The following is a 20,551-nucleotide window of genomic DNA, read 5'->3' as shown; positions in this document are numbered from 1 at the left end:
TTTCAGTAGCTAAATTATTCATCCTGTATCACGAGGAGACTCAAGTTCAATGTCTTAACACCTTACTGTGTGAGCCACTGAGATCCTGGAGACCTGCAGAGAGAGCACACCCAGCACTCAGCACCCGCACAGTCATTGCAATGTCTCGTTAAGAAGCTAGGCAGAGGCAATGGAATTCCTCATGCACACATATGGCCAAGACTTTCTTCCAAGAAAAAAGAGACTGCATTTGGTTTTCCTTTCAGTGAAGCTCAACTTCCTCATAATGTAGAACACAACTGGAGGCTCATTAGAGATAGGAGGATATTAACACAAGTGCATCTTTCTTGGACATTGGCTAAAAATGATACATTCACCATCTTGTACCGGATGAAACTTCATTTGTGTGAACCACAAATCATTTCAAGTGCAGTGGAACCTTCTCTCAGTTATATCATCTTTTAAGCACAACTCACAGAAAACTTCACTTTAAGCAGTATCAACTATAGTCTTCTCTGACTACCTTCTTTGGGACCTGCAGGGTACCATCATTTCTTAAAAAAGACGCAGTTGTGGATGTGATTAAAATATCACTACATTTTTCAGTGTAGGGAATCATTAATGCATGTATAATCACAGTTTAAATAGCTGTGTACCAGCTTGTACAAAAAAATACAATCATAGCACCGTATTTACAGATTTAGTACCATCTCCTGGTTAACTAGAGAGTCTCAAACTATCTTTTTATGGCTAATTAGGTTATATGTTAGTGCTTTCAAAAAATTGCCTGAATTTCTTTTACAAATATACACTTATAAAAAGAAACATTATCAAAACTGCTGTCATCTAAGGCAGCAACTTGTGTTACAAAAGTTATTAAAACATCATTATAGACTTAAAAAAGCTTCAAATTTACAATTTCCTTTTCATAGGCACTCTATAAACTAAAACGTGGCCTTGTTTTCACAGCTGTTAGTTAAGCATTTAAACTAGTTAAATGTTACCAATGTTGCTCATTTTTTTTAGATATAAGCAAAAGGAAAAAAGAATCACCCATTTACCAGAAGCATCATTTACAGTTTTTACTTTTGCCTACTTTATACACGTTTTGCTTAAAAGTGACACTGTTTTGATGTTGAGGTTTAGTGTATGTTATCCCACTGCCTTCTTCGGGCTTAGTTCCTTCTTCCCTAGAATTCGGTGAAGGCTAGCTGACATGAAGTAGGGTTTTGCTGTAGATCCATCATTTCTTTCCAGGTCTTCACCTGAATTTACACAGCAAAAGCAGCCAAAAGAGCAAACAGCAGTACAACCACACACACACACACACAGAATTGAAGAAAGGAGAGAGCAAAAGACCCAAGATTAAAAAAAAAAAAACCTCAATCAAGGCCAATTTAGCTGTATTGTTAAGTTGAAGGACACTATAAAACTTCTATTTTCTCAAACCAGAAGAGGTTTTACACAAAGCAGAGACATAAACATCTAGCCATTTTTAAATGATGGCAATATATACTTTCTATTCTCTTGTTCTTTGGTTTGGCAGTATAGGTGGAAATTTTCAGAAATACTTATGCCTCCACTGAAGCCTGGCATTTTGGCTACTTCCTGCTAGAAAATTTGTCCCAAAGAGAGCTGTGGATTTAAGCACTTTTTAAAACCAGACCCTTTTTTACTGCGTAAGATAAAGTTCTTTTGAAAACCTGATGCCACAAGTGCACAATATTCTGTATGATCTCCTACTGTCCATTACTGAATGGAAGCATAGGAAGCAAAACAGAATATGAATTTAAAATAATGAGGCAGACACAGTACTTTTTTTCCTACAGAAGGTCACGACTAAAATCACTGGTCTGGCTTCAGCCCAGTGTTTATGCCATGCAGTAGTCACAGACCAGTGATGGACAATCTGGAGGGAGTGTGCAGTGAAGCAGTCACTGCAACTGCAACGCTGCAGACAGTTGTATCTGCAAAGCCAAAAGAGAGCACTAGTTGTAAGAAGTGGCCAAAGAAGTTAGAATAAGCAAATCTTCATATATCTCCATGGCAGTATGTACCACGTAGCTTTGGAATAAATTAAAAAGAAAATCTGTTAATTTTTGAGTGCACCAACAAACCTTCTAAATTTTATTAGTTTGATCAATTTCCATTTCACTCTAAATAATAGTAATCATTATTTTTTTATTTATGATTTAGCTTATTTCTTATTAGTGCTACGTCTGCCTGTGATCATGTTTGTTTAGAACCAAAGTCCGTAACTGGAGATTAACAGGATGTAGCTCTCAACTAGACATCAATTTTCAGTTTTCTGACTGATCTTGTTCCTGTGATTCTTTGGCAACCCAGTATTTCCAGAACCACTGCTAACCTTAGTTCCTAGGGAAGCAGGGTTAAGAAGGTGAGTGTTCAAAGGAAAGAAAGAATTTATGCTATTGTAAGAGGAGAATCAGTATTACCATGTTTATCTTGCCTCAGTGATCCACTGTGCATATGATAGATCAAGCTTATGACTATTTCAGTATTCCCTTAGTATTATCAAATAATTCACCAACTGCAAGAACAGTCGCTGCCATGTAACTTCTCGTAGGACCAACCAGAATGACTTTCATTATAGAAAAGTTGTATCTATTTCTTGAATTCAGTAAATCTAGCAAATGGAATGTATTTTGGAGTAAGTACATCCTCTTCTTATAATCATGTCCTAATTTGAGACCAACAGATTTCTTTTGTCATTTTAGTATTCTCTGACTGGACACACTGAACAGCAGTCCCTTTGAGAGTGCCCGTGATTGCTTGCTGTTGGGGGGTCCAAAGGACAGATAGTGTTTTAAATGGTATTTTACACCAATTTGAAGGTAATTCAGCATAATACTTTGTTCAGGACTATTAAGTTGAAAACAAAGGACTGCCTATATACCAAAGAAAAACCTTGTTATTAACAAAAGGTTTGAGTGAATCACTGCTGTAAAGGGCTCTTTACAAAGTACCCAGAAGCAAACTGTTAATTAAAGTTCTGAAAAACAAAAGCCAGATACCCCCATGAGCCACATAGCTACCTTCCATTACTTCAACTAATTAAATTTGAATGCTAAAACACTTCTGCACTGAAGAATGCATCAAGGAGCCAGGCTGAAAAGCAGAATCAGTTTGTTTTTCACACAGTCTGCTAGCATGTCACCAGGATTCTGTAATGAAGGGATAAGGTGGTTTTCTACTCCTCTTCCCATGACTTGCAGGTTATTAGCGAAAGAAAATGTAGTACTTACAAAAGCAGAGGAAAAGCGTGTCGACACACATTGCATAGACGCTGAAGAACCCATGTGCAACTAAGTAGGAGCCAATAATGACCGTCTACAAAAAACAAACCACAAGAAAACCCCAAATTTAGTTTGGCACTGATGTCAGGCAGTGTTAAAACAACTCAGAAGTCTAGTCTGCTAAGCATATTTGGGAGGATTTAATGGCAGCTCTATAATTCTACCAAAGGTTACTACTGCTGTGGAAAAGGATCACAGGTTCAAGACACCGTATCCTAACATGCAGTTCCTAACATTTCCAGCTGCCAGACTGGAGCCATTTCAACCCCCAAAGAGAATATACACCAAGAATATTCTGAACTCCTTCAAGATTACTCTAAAGAACCACTCATCCTAGAGGTGTTCTGGAGTCTAGGGAGGCTACAAAAGGAGAAATAGATGCATCACAAGTCCCTTCCGTTAGAAGCCACACTGTCATCGGTGCCTCACCACCACTCTTTGCTGCCTGGGAAGTCTGAGCAAAGCAGATGTGAAACCTTTTTCAGTTTTTCTGAAGGTGCAGAGTCACTGCAGTGTCACCTCTGCCTGAAGGATCCAGAGGGCTAGAGTGTAAGCAGATTCAATGGATAGTGTGCCACTGAGAGGATGACAACAAGAGCTGTTACCAGACCATGCCTTGAGTAGTCTGAGCACCTCAAACTGCCCTCAGTGTTCAGGAGATTAGAAGGTTGTCTTACCAACAATGGCACCCAGTAGTAATTTAACGTTGGTGCTTCCTGTGCAAAGACTGGTATTCTCTGTGTGAAGAAAAAGAAAGCAAGAACACCTGCAAGAAGCACAGAAGATTAGTGATTCCTACACTAACTGATTTCCTAACGCCTAAAGAATGGATGAGACAAAACAAAGACAACAGATCCCAGGTTGGTTTAAATAAGTTTGTAAACAATAAATTCCTCAGTACTAATTATCTGCTGGATCTGTATTCTGACAGAAGAGATATGTAAATTAATCAATTACCATAAAGATATTCATGGGCGCAGAAAGACTTTAATGAATTGTTTTGTTTCATCATTCTACTGGATTTAATAGCAAAAGTAATTAACAATTATAAACAAGACAATGACATGGGATAAAAAAGACCATTGGGTGGATCTTTTCTAAAATAAAAAAAGAGTGAGAAAAATTCTGCTGCTTTAAATTTTATTGCTTGAAGAAATACTTAACTATTTTAGATTAAAAGGAGAAATGGCAGTGCTAGTAATAAGCATGACAATAAGTTTAGAACAGACCAATGCATCTACAATAGAAATCACCCAAAGAATTTCTTCTCAAAGAGGACACACACATTAATTAATTTCAGTATTTCACGGCTTACATTTCAGAGAATATGTTTCAAATCAAATTTGCTACCCCAGTTTGAAAGTCATTCTACAGTAATGACAAAATATTTTAGATCTGTTCTTGGTATTAATTTTCAACTTTTGATTAAAATACAATTCATTAGTAATCTTTTAAAGTATACAGAATACAAAATAAGGTTATTTGTAAAATAATGGTTTGAAACTGCTGTGACCATTTAGAAAAACCGTAAGGGAGTACTGCCAACTTGAATTTCTGAAAGTGCTTAATTTAAAAAAAAAAAAAATCACTTTTCTGTCACAGAAGAACATGAATAAGATATTTTGATATTTACCAATAACTAAGAAAACCCTGTAAGGATGTTAGAAATACAGAATATTTCTTTTACGATAGCTTATAGCTATAATGGGCTTGAATACAGCAGAGCTTCAGGCCCATCTCCTGCAGACCTGCACCACCACCTCTTGTATGCATGCTGTCTGCTACCAGGTGAATCTCATTTGCAATTTTGTTCAGTTCTTATGAAAGGTGAACCAATTGTGGCTGACTTTTTGGGTGTGAACTTGGTTTGATCTAGCTATGATGCTTTGGCTGCAGAAGTCCTTGTGCCAGCAACACATGCAAGAGCAGTAAAAGCAATTATGGAAAAGATGCTGTCAACAACACACCAGGGTGCAAGGAGGAAGGGGAAAAAAAGAAAAAAACGTGGTTTAGTTCAATCTTGCAAAGCCTAGAAACACAGGAACAGCTTCTGAAATAGTCAGACCAATGAGAACCTCCAGCTGTTAACTAAGCATATATGAATATGGCAGGCATACTTGTAGATACCAGATAATAGAACATAGCATTTGGAAAAAATTGATTAGCTTACCTACACCACCAGCAACGAGAATTTTCCCCAGGAATAAAAGAAAGTCTGTAACTTTGTCCAGAACTGCAACTCTGTTCAGCAAGGGACAAATGATACATCATCATCACAAACCAGACATTTGTATTCTTTCTCCTTAAAGCTATGGATAATTGACAAAACATGACCAAGAAGCTGTATTCTGCTGGTTTCGCAGGCTGACATACAACAATGCAGCAATGCAACACTGAGATGAGCTTTGTTACAGCCTAATCCCGTGAGGCAAAAAAGCACTGAGCCTCTTGTTGAGTTAGGCCTTAATGCAGTAATACTGCTACAGTACTTGAAGACTGTTTATTGCTCCTGCTGGTTAAAAAAACCCAAAACATAACATCAAAGTATTTTTATTCCAGCCTTTCTTCTAGGGTCACAGATAAGCCAGCCTGGAAGAGGCAAAGTACACACCAAAACAAAAAGCAATGTTTGTGTAGATTGCTGATAGGTCTTCTCTTCACTTCGTCCTATCTGGCCTCATTTCATGACCCCATAACATGCCAAATCTACTATTTTAAGATATCACGGTACAACACTGAAGGCAGGAGTCCTCAAAGCAGGCAGACAATCAATCACAGATGAATGAATGAAGGTAGACAGAAAAATTGACAGTAAATCTGCAGCCCTCATTGAAAGCAACAGCAGGAAGTTTCTGCTTGAAATCCTGCCAGCCTGTCATATCAGAAACTGCAGGTAAAAAATGGGATGGAAAATGAGCTTTGTATCATCTGCCTCTTGACAGCACTGAAGGCTATGGATATGGTAATATATAGCACTGACTACCATGAAAAATAAACATTAAGACATATTAAACAGAACAAATCATCATTAACCTGTCAGAATTCAGAATTAGCAAAATATACAAGATAAAAAAATCTCCACTTGAAACAATAAAATTATATGTTTGGCTTTTAGCTTTGCTCTTAATCAGTAAGAGCAAAAGCACAAAGGACAGTGAGGTGATGTTCTGAAAGGAAATGAAGGCAGCTTCTCTTTCCTATTGCACAGGCACAGGTGTGGACACCACCGTACCGGTATTAATGCAGGGTAACAGAGTGAATGTACTCCATTCTCCCATCTCCAATCCTTTCCTATTCTTTCTTAAGCATCATTTCCATTTTCCTCTTTCAGCCTTCCCCTCCATTCCTCTCCTCCTCCCAGTCCTTCACTTAATAATTTAAACCACCTAACCAGTTTTACTGTGTCTCTTGTTTGGTAATTAGATTGTCTGCTATTGCATCAACACGGCCTGCTCCTAAGTTATTCTCACATTATTTTTTGATCTCACAGTAGTACAGGAAGAGCCAGGAACAATGAAGAAAACTACTGATGAGAACAGGGAGTTTGGCAGCAGTCTTGGTAGTGGGAAAAAAGGGGGGGGGGGGGGGGGCGGAATTCCCAGCACCAGGGGAGATCTGGTTATGTTCAAGTTACTGGTTTTGAAAGCAAAGTACTCTCTCTTCTCTACTGCCACTCTCTGACACCCCATAAGCTTTCTGGATGAATCTGAAGACTTAGGTCTTTCTGCTTTCCTTTTCACAGACAGTGAGTGGACCAAAGCTCAAGAAACACACATACAGCAGATCATGAGCACCCCATTCCTGTATATCCATAGATCTCCTCTCAGGGGCTCCACTGGTTCCTTGGAGGCACTATTACAACCTACTGGGTGCTTATGAATTTAAAAGAACAATCACAACAAAACTGTTAGATTATATCAACTTTGCATAGGTTACTGTGCTGGACAGCCTGCTGTTACACAATGACTGTTAGAAGTGAGGGCCATGTCTGAGGACAGAAGCAGCTTACAATAATATTTGGAGGAGACACGGGAGAGGAAAGAAGTATGTCTTCAGAGTGCAAGAGCAGGAAATCTTGACATTTCCAAGGACTGGGAGATGGCCCCTTACCTCACCACATTCCGCATAAGCAAAAAGAATGCTTCCTTTGCCGAGGTGCAGAAGTTTTTACCATATATGGCAATCTGCAAAATAATAGTAGCTGTTACGTATTTTAAATAATTAGGATACCTCCTTGTATGCCAGAATCTTACTGCATGTAATGCATAGTTCTCTCTAATATGTGGCCTTGAAACTCAGATGAACATGAAGCACTGCCCCCAGTCACCTGTTGCCTCTCAATGCTTCCCACCATGCTGGGACAGAATATTATCCATCTTTCCTCTTCAAATCACCTGGTGATGAGCATGCCACCCGTTGTGATCTTGGAGGCAGTAGACTGACTACTTAGTTTGACAAGTAGAGCAAATAAGCTACTTGCTGAGGCATTCTTCTCACTTTCCTAGTTACCTACACTAGATTAATAGTCAGTGGAAAGGAACAGGCACTTGTAGAGCAGAAGTGAGTTGACTCCTGTAGGTATGTCCTTGGACCTGATGCTGCTCTCAGTTAAGAAGAAATCAGCAATACCAGTATCAAAAGTCAGTGGATTTACATCCACATAAAGTAAAGCAGCTAAAGTTATTCAGGAACAAAACCATTTCTTCTTCCCAGAATAGTGTCCACAAGTCTAAGATATACTAGAACAGCAGTCAGTTTACCAACTAAACAAGATAGTAAAAAAGAATACTTCCTCTTCAAGATGGCATTAATTTGAAACATCAATTGCATGAACATGGATTATAACAGACCCATTACAGCCACCTCCTTTGAGACAACAAGTCCGTGACTGTACCATTCAATCACTGAAATTGCTTCAAGTCGGAACATTCTAGGCTGAAATCTATATATGTTTATTTAGGTGAAAATCTGGAATTTCTCTTCTGGAAGCTAAGAAGGGTTATTTCAGAGAAATATTACTGCTGCTGCTAGTAGAAGTTGTGCCTTTAACTTCCAGGACGAAATACAGATACCACATGCCTTCTGACCTCCTTATTCAAACACTGTTTCCAAACAGAAGTGTCATCAACATGGAGTATGAAACAAGCTAATATTCCTGTTGAAATCAGGATTTCAATTGCTGAATCAGAGGGGAAGTTAACCAGTTATGCCATCCCTTCCCACTTACTTTGAGGGGTTAGATAGACAGACAAGGACAGGCATGAAAAGAGGGTGAGTTTAGAAGAAAAAAAAAGAGATCTTACTTTTTCATGGTAGGACCACATGCATTTCCTGAAAACTCCCACAAATCCCATTATTTATTCACCAGACTCTAGTACTGCTGGCTGCTGACCAACCAGTAGTGGCTAGGGTATTTTAGTGTCCCAGATAGGGGAGACCACATGCAGAGACAGCACATACCATGATGTAGGCATTTCTGTTTATAAATTTTAAGAATCTTTCCAAACACCAGAAACAGCATTTGAGGCAGCAGAGTAGAAATCTAGTGAAGGAGTTCTGTGTACCTGAAAAAAAGGAGAGAGTGCATCATACACAGAACTCATGAACAGTCTTCAGAACATCGAAAGCTATTCAGAAGAAAATCTTAAATTGTGACAAAAGCAGAAACTATTTCTCTTCTTCTAGCTATGGACTCTCTTTCTCAACCAAATTTAGCTCACTAGCTTTCATAGATCAGATCCACACCCCACATGAACTTTGCATTAAGTTCCCAAGGACATAATAGACTCAATTTGAGTAAATCAGCACAAATTCACTGGCTGCAAATGGAACTACAATGGCTAAAAATAATGTGGAATTAATCTCTTCTAATTGGTGAAAAAACATCTTGGGAAAGTAAGGAAGTAATTTACCAAAGGAGGTCTTAATAACCTAGAGCAGATTCATAAATCTCACCTTTCAGTTTGTGATCCAAGTACTCCAGTATTACTCTAATAAGCTGGACAATTGCAAGAATTAAGGCTCCAAATGCCAGCGAACCTGTATGGTATCTAAAACAAAATAAATGACTGTTATGTTGCATGTATGTGTATATGTACAATTATATATGTATGTGCATGTGTGTGTGTGTGTGTATATATATAAATCAAATTATAACTGGAGAAAGGTCCATTAGTGGGAATTACATATATTAATGGACTTTCATCCTGATCTGTCAGAGAGAGGAACAGGATGAAGCCATTGGTGCTGTTGGTGTTTGTGTGAGTGCTGTGTGTGTCTGCCTGTCAATCCGTGTGGCCAGCTGTGTATATATGTGTTGTATACATGTATTTGGGTGTGTGCACCTACTGGGAGTACCTACTCAGCCTTGTAATTGGTTGAACCTGGGGGCATGAAGCTGCAGCAGCCTTGCCGCTATTGGGCTACCGGATTCAGTCTCCCCCTAACAATAACATTTTCCTGATTGTACTGGTTTTGGATGGGCTAGAGTTAGTTTTCTTTCATAGTAGTTTGTAGGGTGCTATGTTTTTCATTTGTGATGAAAACAGTGTTGATAACACACCAATGTTTTAGCTATTGCTGAGCAGTGTCAAGGCCTTTTCTGCTTCTGACCCCACCCCACCAGCGAGCAGGCTGGGGGTGCACAAGAAGTTGGGAGGGGACACAGACAGGACAGCTGACCCCAACTGACCCAAGGGATGTCCCATACCACATGGTGTCATGCTCAGCAATAACAGCTGGGGGGAAGGAGGAGGAAGAGGGGGACTATTGGAGTTATAGCATTCGTCTTCCCAAGTTATTGCTACGCGTGATGAAGCCCTGCTGTCCTGGAGATGGCTGAACATCTGCCTGCCCATCGTAACTAGTGAATGAATTCCTTACTTTGCTTTGCTTGGGTACACAGCTTTGCTTTACCTATTAAACTTGTCTTTATCTCAACCCACAAGTTTTCGCACTTTCACCTCCCCCATCCCATTGGGGGGGAGTCAGCGAGTGGCTGGGTGGGACTTGGCTGCCTACCAAGATTAAATCACAATGCTGACTGATCTTTTTCATTTGATATTCCAAGTCTGGCTTCCCTAGATGTAAAAAGAGCACTTGTTGGATACATGACAAGGCTCACATCCAGCTCCACAGTCTTACCGTATGGCTCGTCCAAATGAAGAGAAGAGTGGCCACAGTGGAATATCAGCTGGTTTCCGAGAAGCCCAGTAATAAGAGGCAAAGGCACCAGCAAGGGTACACTGACCCAGTGCAATTGCAAAGTTCACCAGCCACAGAAAGACAAAGGCATTGGCTAACTGGAAGATGAAGATGTACTTATGGTACAGGCTTTCTCCCCCATAAAAAGCAAAAGTACACTGAGCACCCGGACACAATTTAGTCACATTGGTTGTGTTAAAAGTCTGTAAAGAAAGAAAAATAAACGTAATGATAAGCAATGAATTCTGTGTACACAGTCTCTGAAGTTTAGCAGCTTAATACAAACAACATAATTCTGATTGATGTTTCATTACTTCATTCAACACTGCACTCCACTCCAGTACTATGTAACCTGTTTAGGTATTAAGGATTCATATTAATGTCTTATGCAGGTGCTTAACTTTAAACTATGCAGTTAGAAAACAGGGCTGTTCACCACGTGCCTGAAACCCACATAGATGGAATTTGAATTTCAGAAATCTACTTTTAAGGTACATAAACACTTCAGTTTCGTTAAAGAAAACCTGCTCACATAAAAAATAAATAAATATTTACTTGAAAACCAGAGGCCAAATCTGCAGTTTGGATAAATCACCACAGTAGAACTGAAATCAACTGACCTATGCCATTTTATACAAGCTGTGGATGTGGTCACAACTTCCCTTACCTATCGCAGAGTATTAAAACAGGAGTAGTCTTTACATTGAATTACTTCTCCCTATTTCTGTTGTTCATTTCATGTGTTTGCTCAGTTTGGGAATGAAATAAACCCAGTCAATTTCTAATCCCTTTCTTTTTTAGTGTTCAGACAGCAGCAGGGTGGGGAATTGTTTGGGATATACATAACCACAGCAGTACATTGAAATTTAAACACCTGAAAATAACCCTGATACAACATTTGATAAATATTTCTAGTTTTGAAAAAATACTTAAATTCAACCCTACAGTCAAGTCAAAACATTTGACTGAAGACAAAATTTAAAAAAAAAGACATATTTTTGGAGCTTCATAAAGGTCATTGCTGTGCCAAAAGAAGCTAAGCCTCTGCTTCAAAACATGGCTGGTCCTTGGACAAGTTTGAGGCATAGCTTTCTAAGCCTTCCATTGCCTTTTGAGGACCACAAATTAGAATCCTCATGAATTCAAGAACACCCTTCCAAATAAACCTGTATTTCTATGTCTTCCTTTCTCACTCTGTAAATTAGAACAGTTAATATTTACCTGCCTCACAGGACAGTTTAGCAGAAAAAATAATGTATGTCTATAAATTGCTTTGAACAAAGAAATGTTATCTGAACACTATTTTCAGATTTAACATGAGGAATCATTACTTAAAATATGCACATTTTCTACTAGCACTGCATTTAACAGTGATTAAGAAATGCAATTAATATAGATCTTACTATAGGTAAATATTTGTTACACTTACCTCTGGGTCACAAGTCAGGTTTGCATACTTGCACAGTGTTTGATTAGCCATTACTTTATACACAGGTTCTCCTGATGTAGCCAGAAAACTGAATGAAATATTTTAAGGACAAATCACAGAACTGTAGGCTTTGAGCAACTTAGGATTCTGCAGTGGGTAACCACGAGCTCTAAAGAACTTGTGCAGATAACAGAAAAACTGCTCTTGCTATGCAGAGACACGTATGAAGGATTGATAGACAAGACTGAATACTCTTAATTACTTAGAGAATTAAGGCAAACTCCATCCTGGAGCTGTAATAACCCTTGACCAGAATGGGCAAGGGGAATAACCTTGAAAGTTGACTCAGTCTCTCCTGCACATCTACCTTTGACGAGGCAGATTATGCATTAGTTCTTTGACAGTTCATATTTTGGTGGAAGTAGACACATAGCATAAGGATAAATTAACATTGTCCTGACCTGCAATAACTGACCCTCTTTGCATGTGAAAGAACAATTTGTTTTCAAAAAGCAGTTTTCCCCTTTCTCATACCTTGCCAAACCCTTGCTGTTCTGGGAACAAACAGACAGTGGTTGTTGTTACGCAGTTTAGAGAGGATTCAGTGCACTGTATGTTCTCTCACTCCTTTCTTATACTATTCTGAACAAAACACACCTGGAGTCCACCCCACCCCTAGCTAAGAGACCATTAACGTCAGGCCTATAGAGCATGCAGCACATTAAAGGCCATATTCACTCTTTGCTGAGGGCCCTTTTTTACCCCTTAAAGTCAACCTTATGTAGTACACAAGGCCTTGTATGATCCCCCTGCCTTGGCATGAATTTTAGTCCAGTTCTTTTTAATGAAATTAAATTCACCATCTGATTTGTACATCACATGCAAATGTGCAGTGAGGAAGAGTGTACCAGTGCAGCAAGAGCTAAGTGACCAAACAGCCTTCTTAATGCTGGTCTGGTTAAGGTGAAATAGCAGAGAAGTATCTAGTCTTGCAGACCAGAAGACTGTTCCTCCAGAGGTACACAGGCAGAAGGATACACAGCTGTCACAGCCCAGTAGGAAATACAGATTGCAATGAGTATGAAGGTGACGATTGGGTAGAACAATGTAGACATTATATAGCCAATAGCCCTATGAAAGAAACAAAACATATCAGTAAGCTACAACAATTTAAGAAGCAAGCTTTTTATCAGTTCTCTTCCAGCATCATCCTTTTTACTTTGAGCTACTTGTTGATACTGGTAGCATAATCTAGTGCTGGGATCTCAGAATAGTGCAGGTTCTTTCTTCAAATGTCTTCACATCTTCACTTTCTCATTTCTACCACTCCACCTTTATCGGCAGCACTACAGTCAAGTTTATCCATTTGCCATGTTCAAGACTACCTTCTACTTTCTCCTTCTCCATCACTGCTTCAGAGATCCAGCTCTGTCCAGGTCACAAACCCATTTCAATCACACCTCCTGGCTGACTGCTGCAGACATTACCCTTTATTTCCCTGTCCGACTCTGCTCAGCTCCTATGCTCTTCCTTCAGCTCCTACACATCTGAAATTACCTCTTGCTACTTTGTATTTGAGGACTCTGTTCCCAGCCCCTTTCCTGCCTTAAGTAGTAACTATTTTGGGACAGGGACATTCACCTTGTCTTTGTAACGCCAGGACATGCTAACACTTTCCTAGGACTATGTGACTTCCCTTGCATGTGCCATAACTGAGTGGTGCTTGCCTTTGGCTGTTGGCCGGCAGAAAGAATAATGGCTGTTCACTGTTGACAGCTTAGAGAGCTCCTTTTAACATCAAGGCTGATGTCTTAGAGGCTCACATTCTATTAATACTTCTTGTGGCTAGCATGCAACTCGTGAGCCTGAACTTGAGCGTGCCAGTTCCTACTCTGCCAGGGACGACTCCTCTGTAAGAGAGTCGACACAGCCCCTCTGGGTAAACTCGCTGCAGCTATCTCAGACGCGAACACCTCCAGCTGCATATCTCACTGGATGTGATTTCAGAGAGCGTGTGTTTTGTTCACTGAAGTTTGCAGGTTCATTCTCTTTACACTCCTGCCATCTACCTCTTCCTGTTACTCTAAATTTTCTTTCCAGTGACCCTGTAAGCTTATCACAAGCCTTTTTGTCTCTTAGTATTTCCTACAGTATTTCTCCTATGACCTGTGGCACTTCTGATGCTATCGGTTTTATAGGAGGCAGTTTCCAGAATGTAAAAGGAGACAAATTTACTCGGTTCCTGCTGCTAAGCTAGTAAACGCTGGGGGGGGGGGCGCGGAATGCAAGGGAACTGTTGTGTGCAATCAAGAGGTGAAGAGCAACACGTCAATTACTGTCTGAGTCTAGAGTTGTAAAAGTCCATTAAGAGTCACACAGGAGGACACAGGCTTATGCTGTCTGAGAAATAATCACTATGTATTAGAAGTGTTCAGCAGTTAATGGTAAGCCTCTCAGTTACCACTAAGACCACGGACAGTTACTCCAACAAACTGACTAACAACTGTTAATTATTTCTAACTATGGATTTCAAGTCAATTATTAGCATTGTAATATTTTTGAAAGAGTAGTTAAAAGGTATTGAAAAATGTAATTTGATTTCCAGTCATTAGCAGCTTATTTTGCACCTTCCTGAATACAGGGCATGGTCTGTTAGGTTTACAGTAATTACATACAGTGTTTCACCTCATGCATTATGCATGAGAGTAAAAACATCACCCTCAAGTGACCTTTCCATGCTGTTGAAAAACTACAGAATGTTATTAATTCTCAGCAGCAAGTTTATGAACTTTCTGAAATCCTTCTACCTGTCAAGGTTGTGAACAAAAGTGTTGCAGTGTTTAAAAGTGTTACTGAATTTTAATGAACAGGAATTAGAGTACAATTTAGTGCTGCCAAAATTAATTGCTATGCTCTAATTGCACAGTAGCATAAGACAGGAAACAAGTACCTGGCTGAATGCAGAACTTCAGTATTTCTTAATCTCATTACAAAAATCCCAAATCCTGATTCCTGAGAACCACAATGTCAACAAAGATGGCAGAACACTACAAGCAAGCGCACACAGATAAACTCAGAGCTAACTCTATGTGCTCTAACAGAGCTCTGCTTCCAAGCCTTATCAGATCTTAGCCTATTTGCAATGAAATCCAAGGGCCTGATGTTTTAAGTCCATTTCTCCTTTGTTATATTCCCATTTTTTTAAAAAAATGAACTAAGTGTTGGCAGTGTGTAAAACAGGAACCACTGTGAACAAAGTCTATGCAGATTTCAGGAAACACAAAATGAAGAGGTCTCCTAGGCATTCAACTCTCATATCCTGCTCTGCTTTCTTCTTTACTCAGAGCTGAAAAGAAGTATCTTGGACTGCACCATATTACAATGTCTGGTCATGGAAGTCTCCTTTTCTCTCTGCAGATTTATGCATGTCCATGCAAAAGTTTGACTGGAGCCAGAAGAATCCAGTCTTTCCTAAATAAAAGCCACAGCCAAAACACCACCAATCCTCTACCACTAGTAAGTCACTCTGGAGGCAATCCAATGACAGAGCAAAGTTGGCAGCTATAGGTCCCAGGCTCCTATTAACAGTGTACCACACTTAGCATTTCTGCTGATAAACCTTCTTGCACTGAGGATATGTGGTACCACTAACAGTATATGTACTCTTCAGGCAGAGAGCTGAGAGGTAAGAAATGTCTTACTGCAAAGGAGAAAGCTCTTATAAGGACAACCTCATTAACAGAGAACTGGCAATCTTTATACTACCTGTTCGGCTCAACAAATCCAGTGTTGTACTTTAACCCCCAACTTTCTGCCCTCGGTAGTGCAAGATGAAGCTCAAGAAGAGTGTACTCTAGGGATCATTTAATAAAATTAAAAATATATTAAAATTAGACAAACATACCTACTACCTTCCTTCAACAGTGCAATAGCAATCCGGATCCGATTCCTTAGGAAGATCAGCATCAGTATGATTATGACCTCAACAACACAAAGTATTATCACTGTAAACAAACAAAAAAAGTTAGATTTATCAAGAATTGAACCAATATGCTGCCTCTGTAAATCATACAAACTTGCTCTGAGGTCAGAGAGCTGAGAGCACCATGTCCCAGAACATTTCCTCTCTTAGTTATGAGCAGTGTTTGAATCATAACCCAGATCTGGTTTAAAGAGTCTGCTTCAGTCTGATTTCTATTTGTGTCAGTTCAAAACCTACTTCTGCAGTAGGAAGTGAAAAAATTCTCTGGACTTCATCTAGAGAAGACAGAGTCTTTAATGCCTGAAGCACATTGCCTCTGACTCTGAAACGTATCTATTAATTTTGGGTGCTTCAGATGGTTAAACAACATTTAAACCAGCTCAGCAGTTGTGGATGGTTGTACACAGCAGGATCTGTCTTCTCCAGCTGAAACCAAGAAGTTTTGTGGAGGGAGAGGAAGACAGGACAATAGTATCCCTAAGCCTTGGCTTGTCTGGAGTTTTGCAAAAGGACATGGGAATTAGCTTCAGGTCCCACAGCTTAGACATAGTCTCAGAATCCAGACCTAAATAGTCACAGATGATGTTAAATTGCGATCCCAAGTATTATCAATAGCCCCGGCCATCAGAACTGCAGGTGGCAAGTGACCACTGTGGTGCTTAGAGCCACAGACTTCGTTCAGAACAGTTTTTCTTACATGCGTTTCAGCACCTATTTTCTATATGGTTCCCCATGAAGGAATGCATAATCAGGTTTCTTTAAAGTTGGTCTCATTCCAGTTCAGCTCTGTTAACTTAATGTAGCTTGTCCCAAACATTGTGAAACAGGAAAGCAATCTCAGTACATGATAAGTTCTAGACTAGGACTAAGAGGATCTACGTTTTCTTCAAGGATATTTAACTGCTTTGCTGGGTGACTTTGGAACAGTAATTTTATTCCTGAGTACCTCAATTTACTCATCTGAAAGTGACACTGACCTCTAGATAAACTATATATTGGCTGCTAAGAATCAGGCAGGGGAAGAATTTGGAGAGTTACAAGGAAAAACATGATAAAGTCCTAATACTCTCTAGGGATAGCATACTAAAAAGCTCTGCCTCAACAATATGCAGAAGATGCCTCATGAGCTCGATGATCCAACATAGACTTAAATGAAGACACAAAGCAGAGAGAGGAGATTTAAGCAGTAAACTACTGCTCTATTAATTTAGCTACCAATAAGGAGAGACAGTGGTTTAGGTTATGTCCCATTCATCATCAGTTAGTGTCTGTGTGCCTTCTAATAGAGCAGCAACAGCAGTGCAAGTAATATTCAACAGGTATTTGTTCTCTCTTCCGTCCCTCCTTCCCTGGGGAGGGATGTGTATACTGCAGGCTGTCTTGCTGCAGTAGGATTTTGGTTTAAACACACTGCCCTTGTAAGAGAAGGCAATGAAGCACTTTTGAAAATAAAGGTGATGAAATTTGTGATGGTTCATTCTAGAGTCTTAGATCAGCCTCCAAGAAAATTCAGTGACCTGAATGTAAACAGTTCTACAAAGAAGTGTAGAGTTATTAATCTCATTTCTGGGGCCCTCAAACAAGGAGAATAAACAGACTGGGAGAGAAAAATGCCCCTCCTTATGCAACTTCATCAGGACGAACTTAGTTATTGCCTTCTACTCCCCCATTATGAAGACTGAACACACAGGAAGTGGAATGCTAATAACACAAGCATTTTTCACTCTCATCACTAGTGCAATTGCATTATCTCCCCTTACAAATATACTAGTCTCCTTGCAAAAAGTATCTTGCACAATGCAAAGAAAGAGAATTCTGCTTACTTCTCTGAGTGAGAAGATTTAACAAAACAGAAACTGTAGCAAGACAGTGATTGATTGATTGATTCTCCTGAATATCCATTAACAGATTCCAAGTTTAAAGGGCACTTACTAAATGCTAACCATGTTTGCCTCAGTTGCAGGTACACTCTGAAGTCTGTCTGGAATCCAATGTCGTAAACAGTGAGGTCAGATCCAGGTATTCCTTTAAGATGATCATACTCCCAGTAACAATGCCAGATGCCTTTTAAAAAAACAATCAATATAAAATGAGTGTGTCTGAAGAGTGCAAGGACAAGCTCTTTAAAAAAATCTTTTACATGCCAAGTGTTTTGTCCTCAGCATGTCTGGTAAGCAAAAACCAAAAATGCATTACTGTGAGACTACTCAATTATAACATCACATATATAGAAAAGAAGTATCAGTACACGTGAATACAGACTAAGCATACTGTGGGTAGATAATTCAGGTTACTACCTTTGGTGCTAAGTATCAGCACAGCTGGATTCTTACTAAATTTCACTGCCATTTAAGCCCTTCTCACTTAACTGTGTCTAAAACTAGGCATTAATTCTCCCAATTGTACAATTTAATTGATGTAATTACTGACTTTCCTTGCCCAAACTTAAGCAATAAGGAAAAATAGCCTCAGAGGCTAGAAGATTACACCTACCATAACCTATAATTCCAATCACACCAAAGATGAAAATCCAGAAGAGGACCCCAGCCGTGAACCTCAATAACACAAGGAAGAGCAGACTTACTATCATTGCAATGAACAGCCCACTAGAAAGAAAAGAAACAGAAATACAGGGAAAAAAGGTGTGAGAATCTTCACTTTCTTGCATGCCTGTTTCTCCAAATAAGGGTCACTTCATCTCACGTAAGAGAATGATTTGTAAAAATGTATTTCAAAATCTTACTTACAAAATACATCCTCCTGGCTATTATCTGCTATTAGAAACAAATAGCTTATATATGATGATCTCACAGGGCAGAGCCAGAAATGTTTGTATACACTAGGTTCTCAGGTTGGCTCAATGGGACTAGTACAATGCCTTTTTGGTCATTTACAGAAGCTGAACAACTCACTGCCTTTTCAGTCCATGGTCTAGTCTACAGTTCAGAAAGTTAAACTGGAGGAACAACCATATGTGGGGAGGTTGCTGTTTTATGTCCTCCATTAAAAATCCCTGCTTGCAACTAGTAAAGTATTATTCTAGGAGTTTTCCTAGAAAAAAAGAATTAAATTTAGAAGTAAAACCAGTGACTCTTTCTACCCATCAGAAGAGGAAATGATCAGGGTATGGTGATGCATAAAAAGAAACTGTTAAGAGCTATAAATGGGGACCCTAGAAAAGATATGTACAGTGTCTTCCCCTTATCAAGTCTGCGGTAAGGAAATACTTGTTTTCATTTCACTCCCAGAAAGCAAGTCAGAAAGTAAAAAATGACTGCAAAAGGCCTTTTTACTCAGTGAGGCCTTCTAAAGCAATGTGAATAAAGCAATGTGAATAAAGCAATGTGAATAATAATCCCATCCAACAAACATCCAGCTCAGATGCTCCACATAACATTTCATTTCTCAGAATTTTTACTAGGTGTTACATCAGAATTTTGTATTAGTACAGACCCCCCAAAATTTAAAATGTCTTGTTGCTTGTGTTCAATAACTTCTCTTCTGAACTTTCCCAACTTATTTAGCCAGTTACCAAAGATAAAAAATGGGTCAACCTGATCATAAACAATCAAAACCAGATGTTTTGGGCAAACTAAGCCAGATAGGCAGAGGGACAAGAAAAAGAACATCAGCTTATTTAGTTAAACCTTTGTAAGCTCGTCTTAAGTCCCAGCCCTTTAAAGACTTTGGAGCATGAGGTATTTTCCCTTTCTGAATAGCTTGTTTGAAATTCAGAATGTATTCTTCAAAAAAAGTTGTCGTTTTGGAGCTTATGAGACTATTCTTGAAAGCAGTAAAGTTACCTTTATCTAAAGTTATCTTTAGATATACATGAGTCCTAGTAACACCAAAACTGAGTACATGGTAACAACTGTCCTCAGTAGACTGAATTCCTTAAACTGAGGCTTGAAAGCAGCTGTTCTTTTGGAGTATGCTGCAAACACTAGAGCAATTCCATATTTGATTTTTAACCCAGCCTCCTTTCATTATCAGGCCTTCATTGTCATCACCAAAACTCTGGCACTTAAATATGTTTGTCCAGAAATTGTTTGATGTATGCTACCATTTGGTGAGAAGTGTGAAGAAAATTCTATCCAATTACTTTAAAAGTAGCAACAATTCCTTATAAAAATATGATATTTGAAATGTGGGAACTGGCTTTAGTATTTAGTATTTCTGTTAAAAAAAAGGTCAACTCTCTCTCCAGCCTATCTGTTCAGTGGTATCTCCTTTGAAAGAATCTGCACCATAAGCCTGATTTCAATAAGAGATCTAGAGGGAACTGAGCTTGCCAGTTGAGTTTCTTGCCACTGACTATTGTGAGCACAGCAGTAGACTATGAGAAAGCTGTCCTCCTGCCAGTGACTGAACACCTTTAAAAGCTGACAGCTTCTGTTTCTGAACTGCCTAATTCTCCATACTAAGTTTATTATCTAAAGTTTATGTATTTATTGTTGTGGATTTGCATTCAGGCTTGAACTATGTATGCTTAGTATGTGCATGCTATAGGCTCTCACCTGGCAAAGACTTCTGCTCCTGTTTAAATCAACACCCTGATCCATCAAAAACAATATTAATGGGCTAAGAATGCACATATACTTATATATTTGCTTCAGCAAAATAGCTACTTCTTTTATTTCA

At 39.1% G+C, this 20,551-nt stretch overlaps 1 protein-coding gene across 1 annotated transcript in view; it reads right to left on the bottom strand.

Moving 5' to 3' along the window:
- Positions 1-1,046: 1,046 nt before the first annotated feature.
- Positions 1,047-20,551, bottom strand: part of SLC44A5 (solute carrier family 44, member 5) — a 53,250-nt gene continuing 33,745 nt past the window's right edge. Inside the window, exons 10-22 of the mRNA XM_010561492.1 lie at positions 18,404-18,516; positions 17,843-17,974; positions 15,833-15,932; positions 12,967-13,059; positions 11,929-12,016; positions 10,440-10,702; positions 9,252-9,346; positions 8,757-8,860; positions 7,407-7,480; positions 5,467-5,537; positions 3,974-4,062; positions 3,246-3,330; positions 1,047-1,244 (exon numbers count right to left, since the gene is read on the bottom strand). Of these exons, the coding sequence (XP_010559794.1) occupies positions 1,132-1,244; positions 3,246-3,330; positions 3,974-4,062; positions 5,467-5,537; positions 7,407-7,480; positions 8,757-8,860; positions 9,252-9,346; positions 10,440-10,702; positions 11,929-12,016; positions 12,967-13,059; positions 15,833-15,932; positions 17,843-17,974; positions 18,404-18,516 (1,420 nt within the window). The 3' untranslated portion in view covers positions 1,047-1,131. The remainder of the gene's footprint in view (positions 1,245-3,245; positions 3,331-3,973; positions 4,063-5,466; positions 5,538-7,406; positions 7,481-8,756; positions 8,861-9,251; positions 9,347-10,439; positions 10,703-11,928; positions 12,017-12,966; positions 13,060-15,832; positions 15,933-17,842; positions 17,975-18,403; positions 18,517-20,551) is intronic.

Source organism: Haliaeetus leucocephalus, unplaced genomic scaffold, assembly GCF_000737465.1.
Source record: "Haliaeetus leucocephalus isolate CR32 unplaced genomic scaffold, Haliaeetus_leucocephalus-4.0 Scaffold147, whole genome shotgun sequence".
In the NCBI taxonomy this organism is placed as follows: domain Eukaryota; kingdom Metazoa; phylum Chordata; class Aves; order Accipitriformes; family Accipitridae; genus Haliaeetus; species Haliaeetus leucocephalus.
The sequence above is the reverse complement of the archived record's forward strand: the minus strand, read 5'-3'. Positions and strand labels throughout refer to the sequence as shown.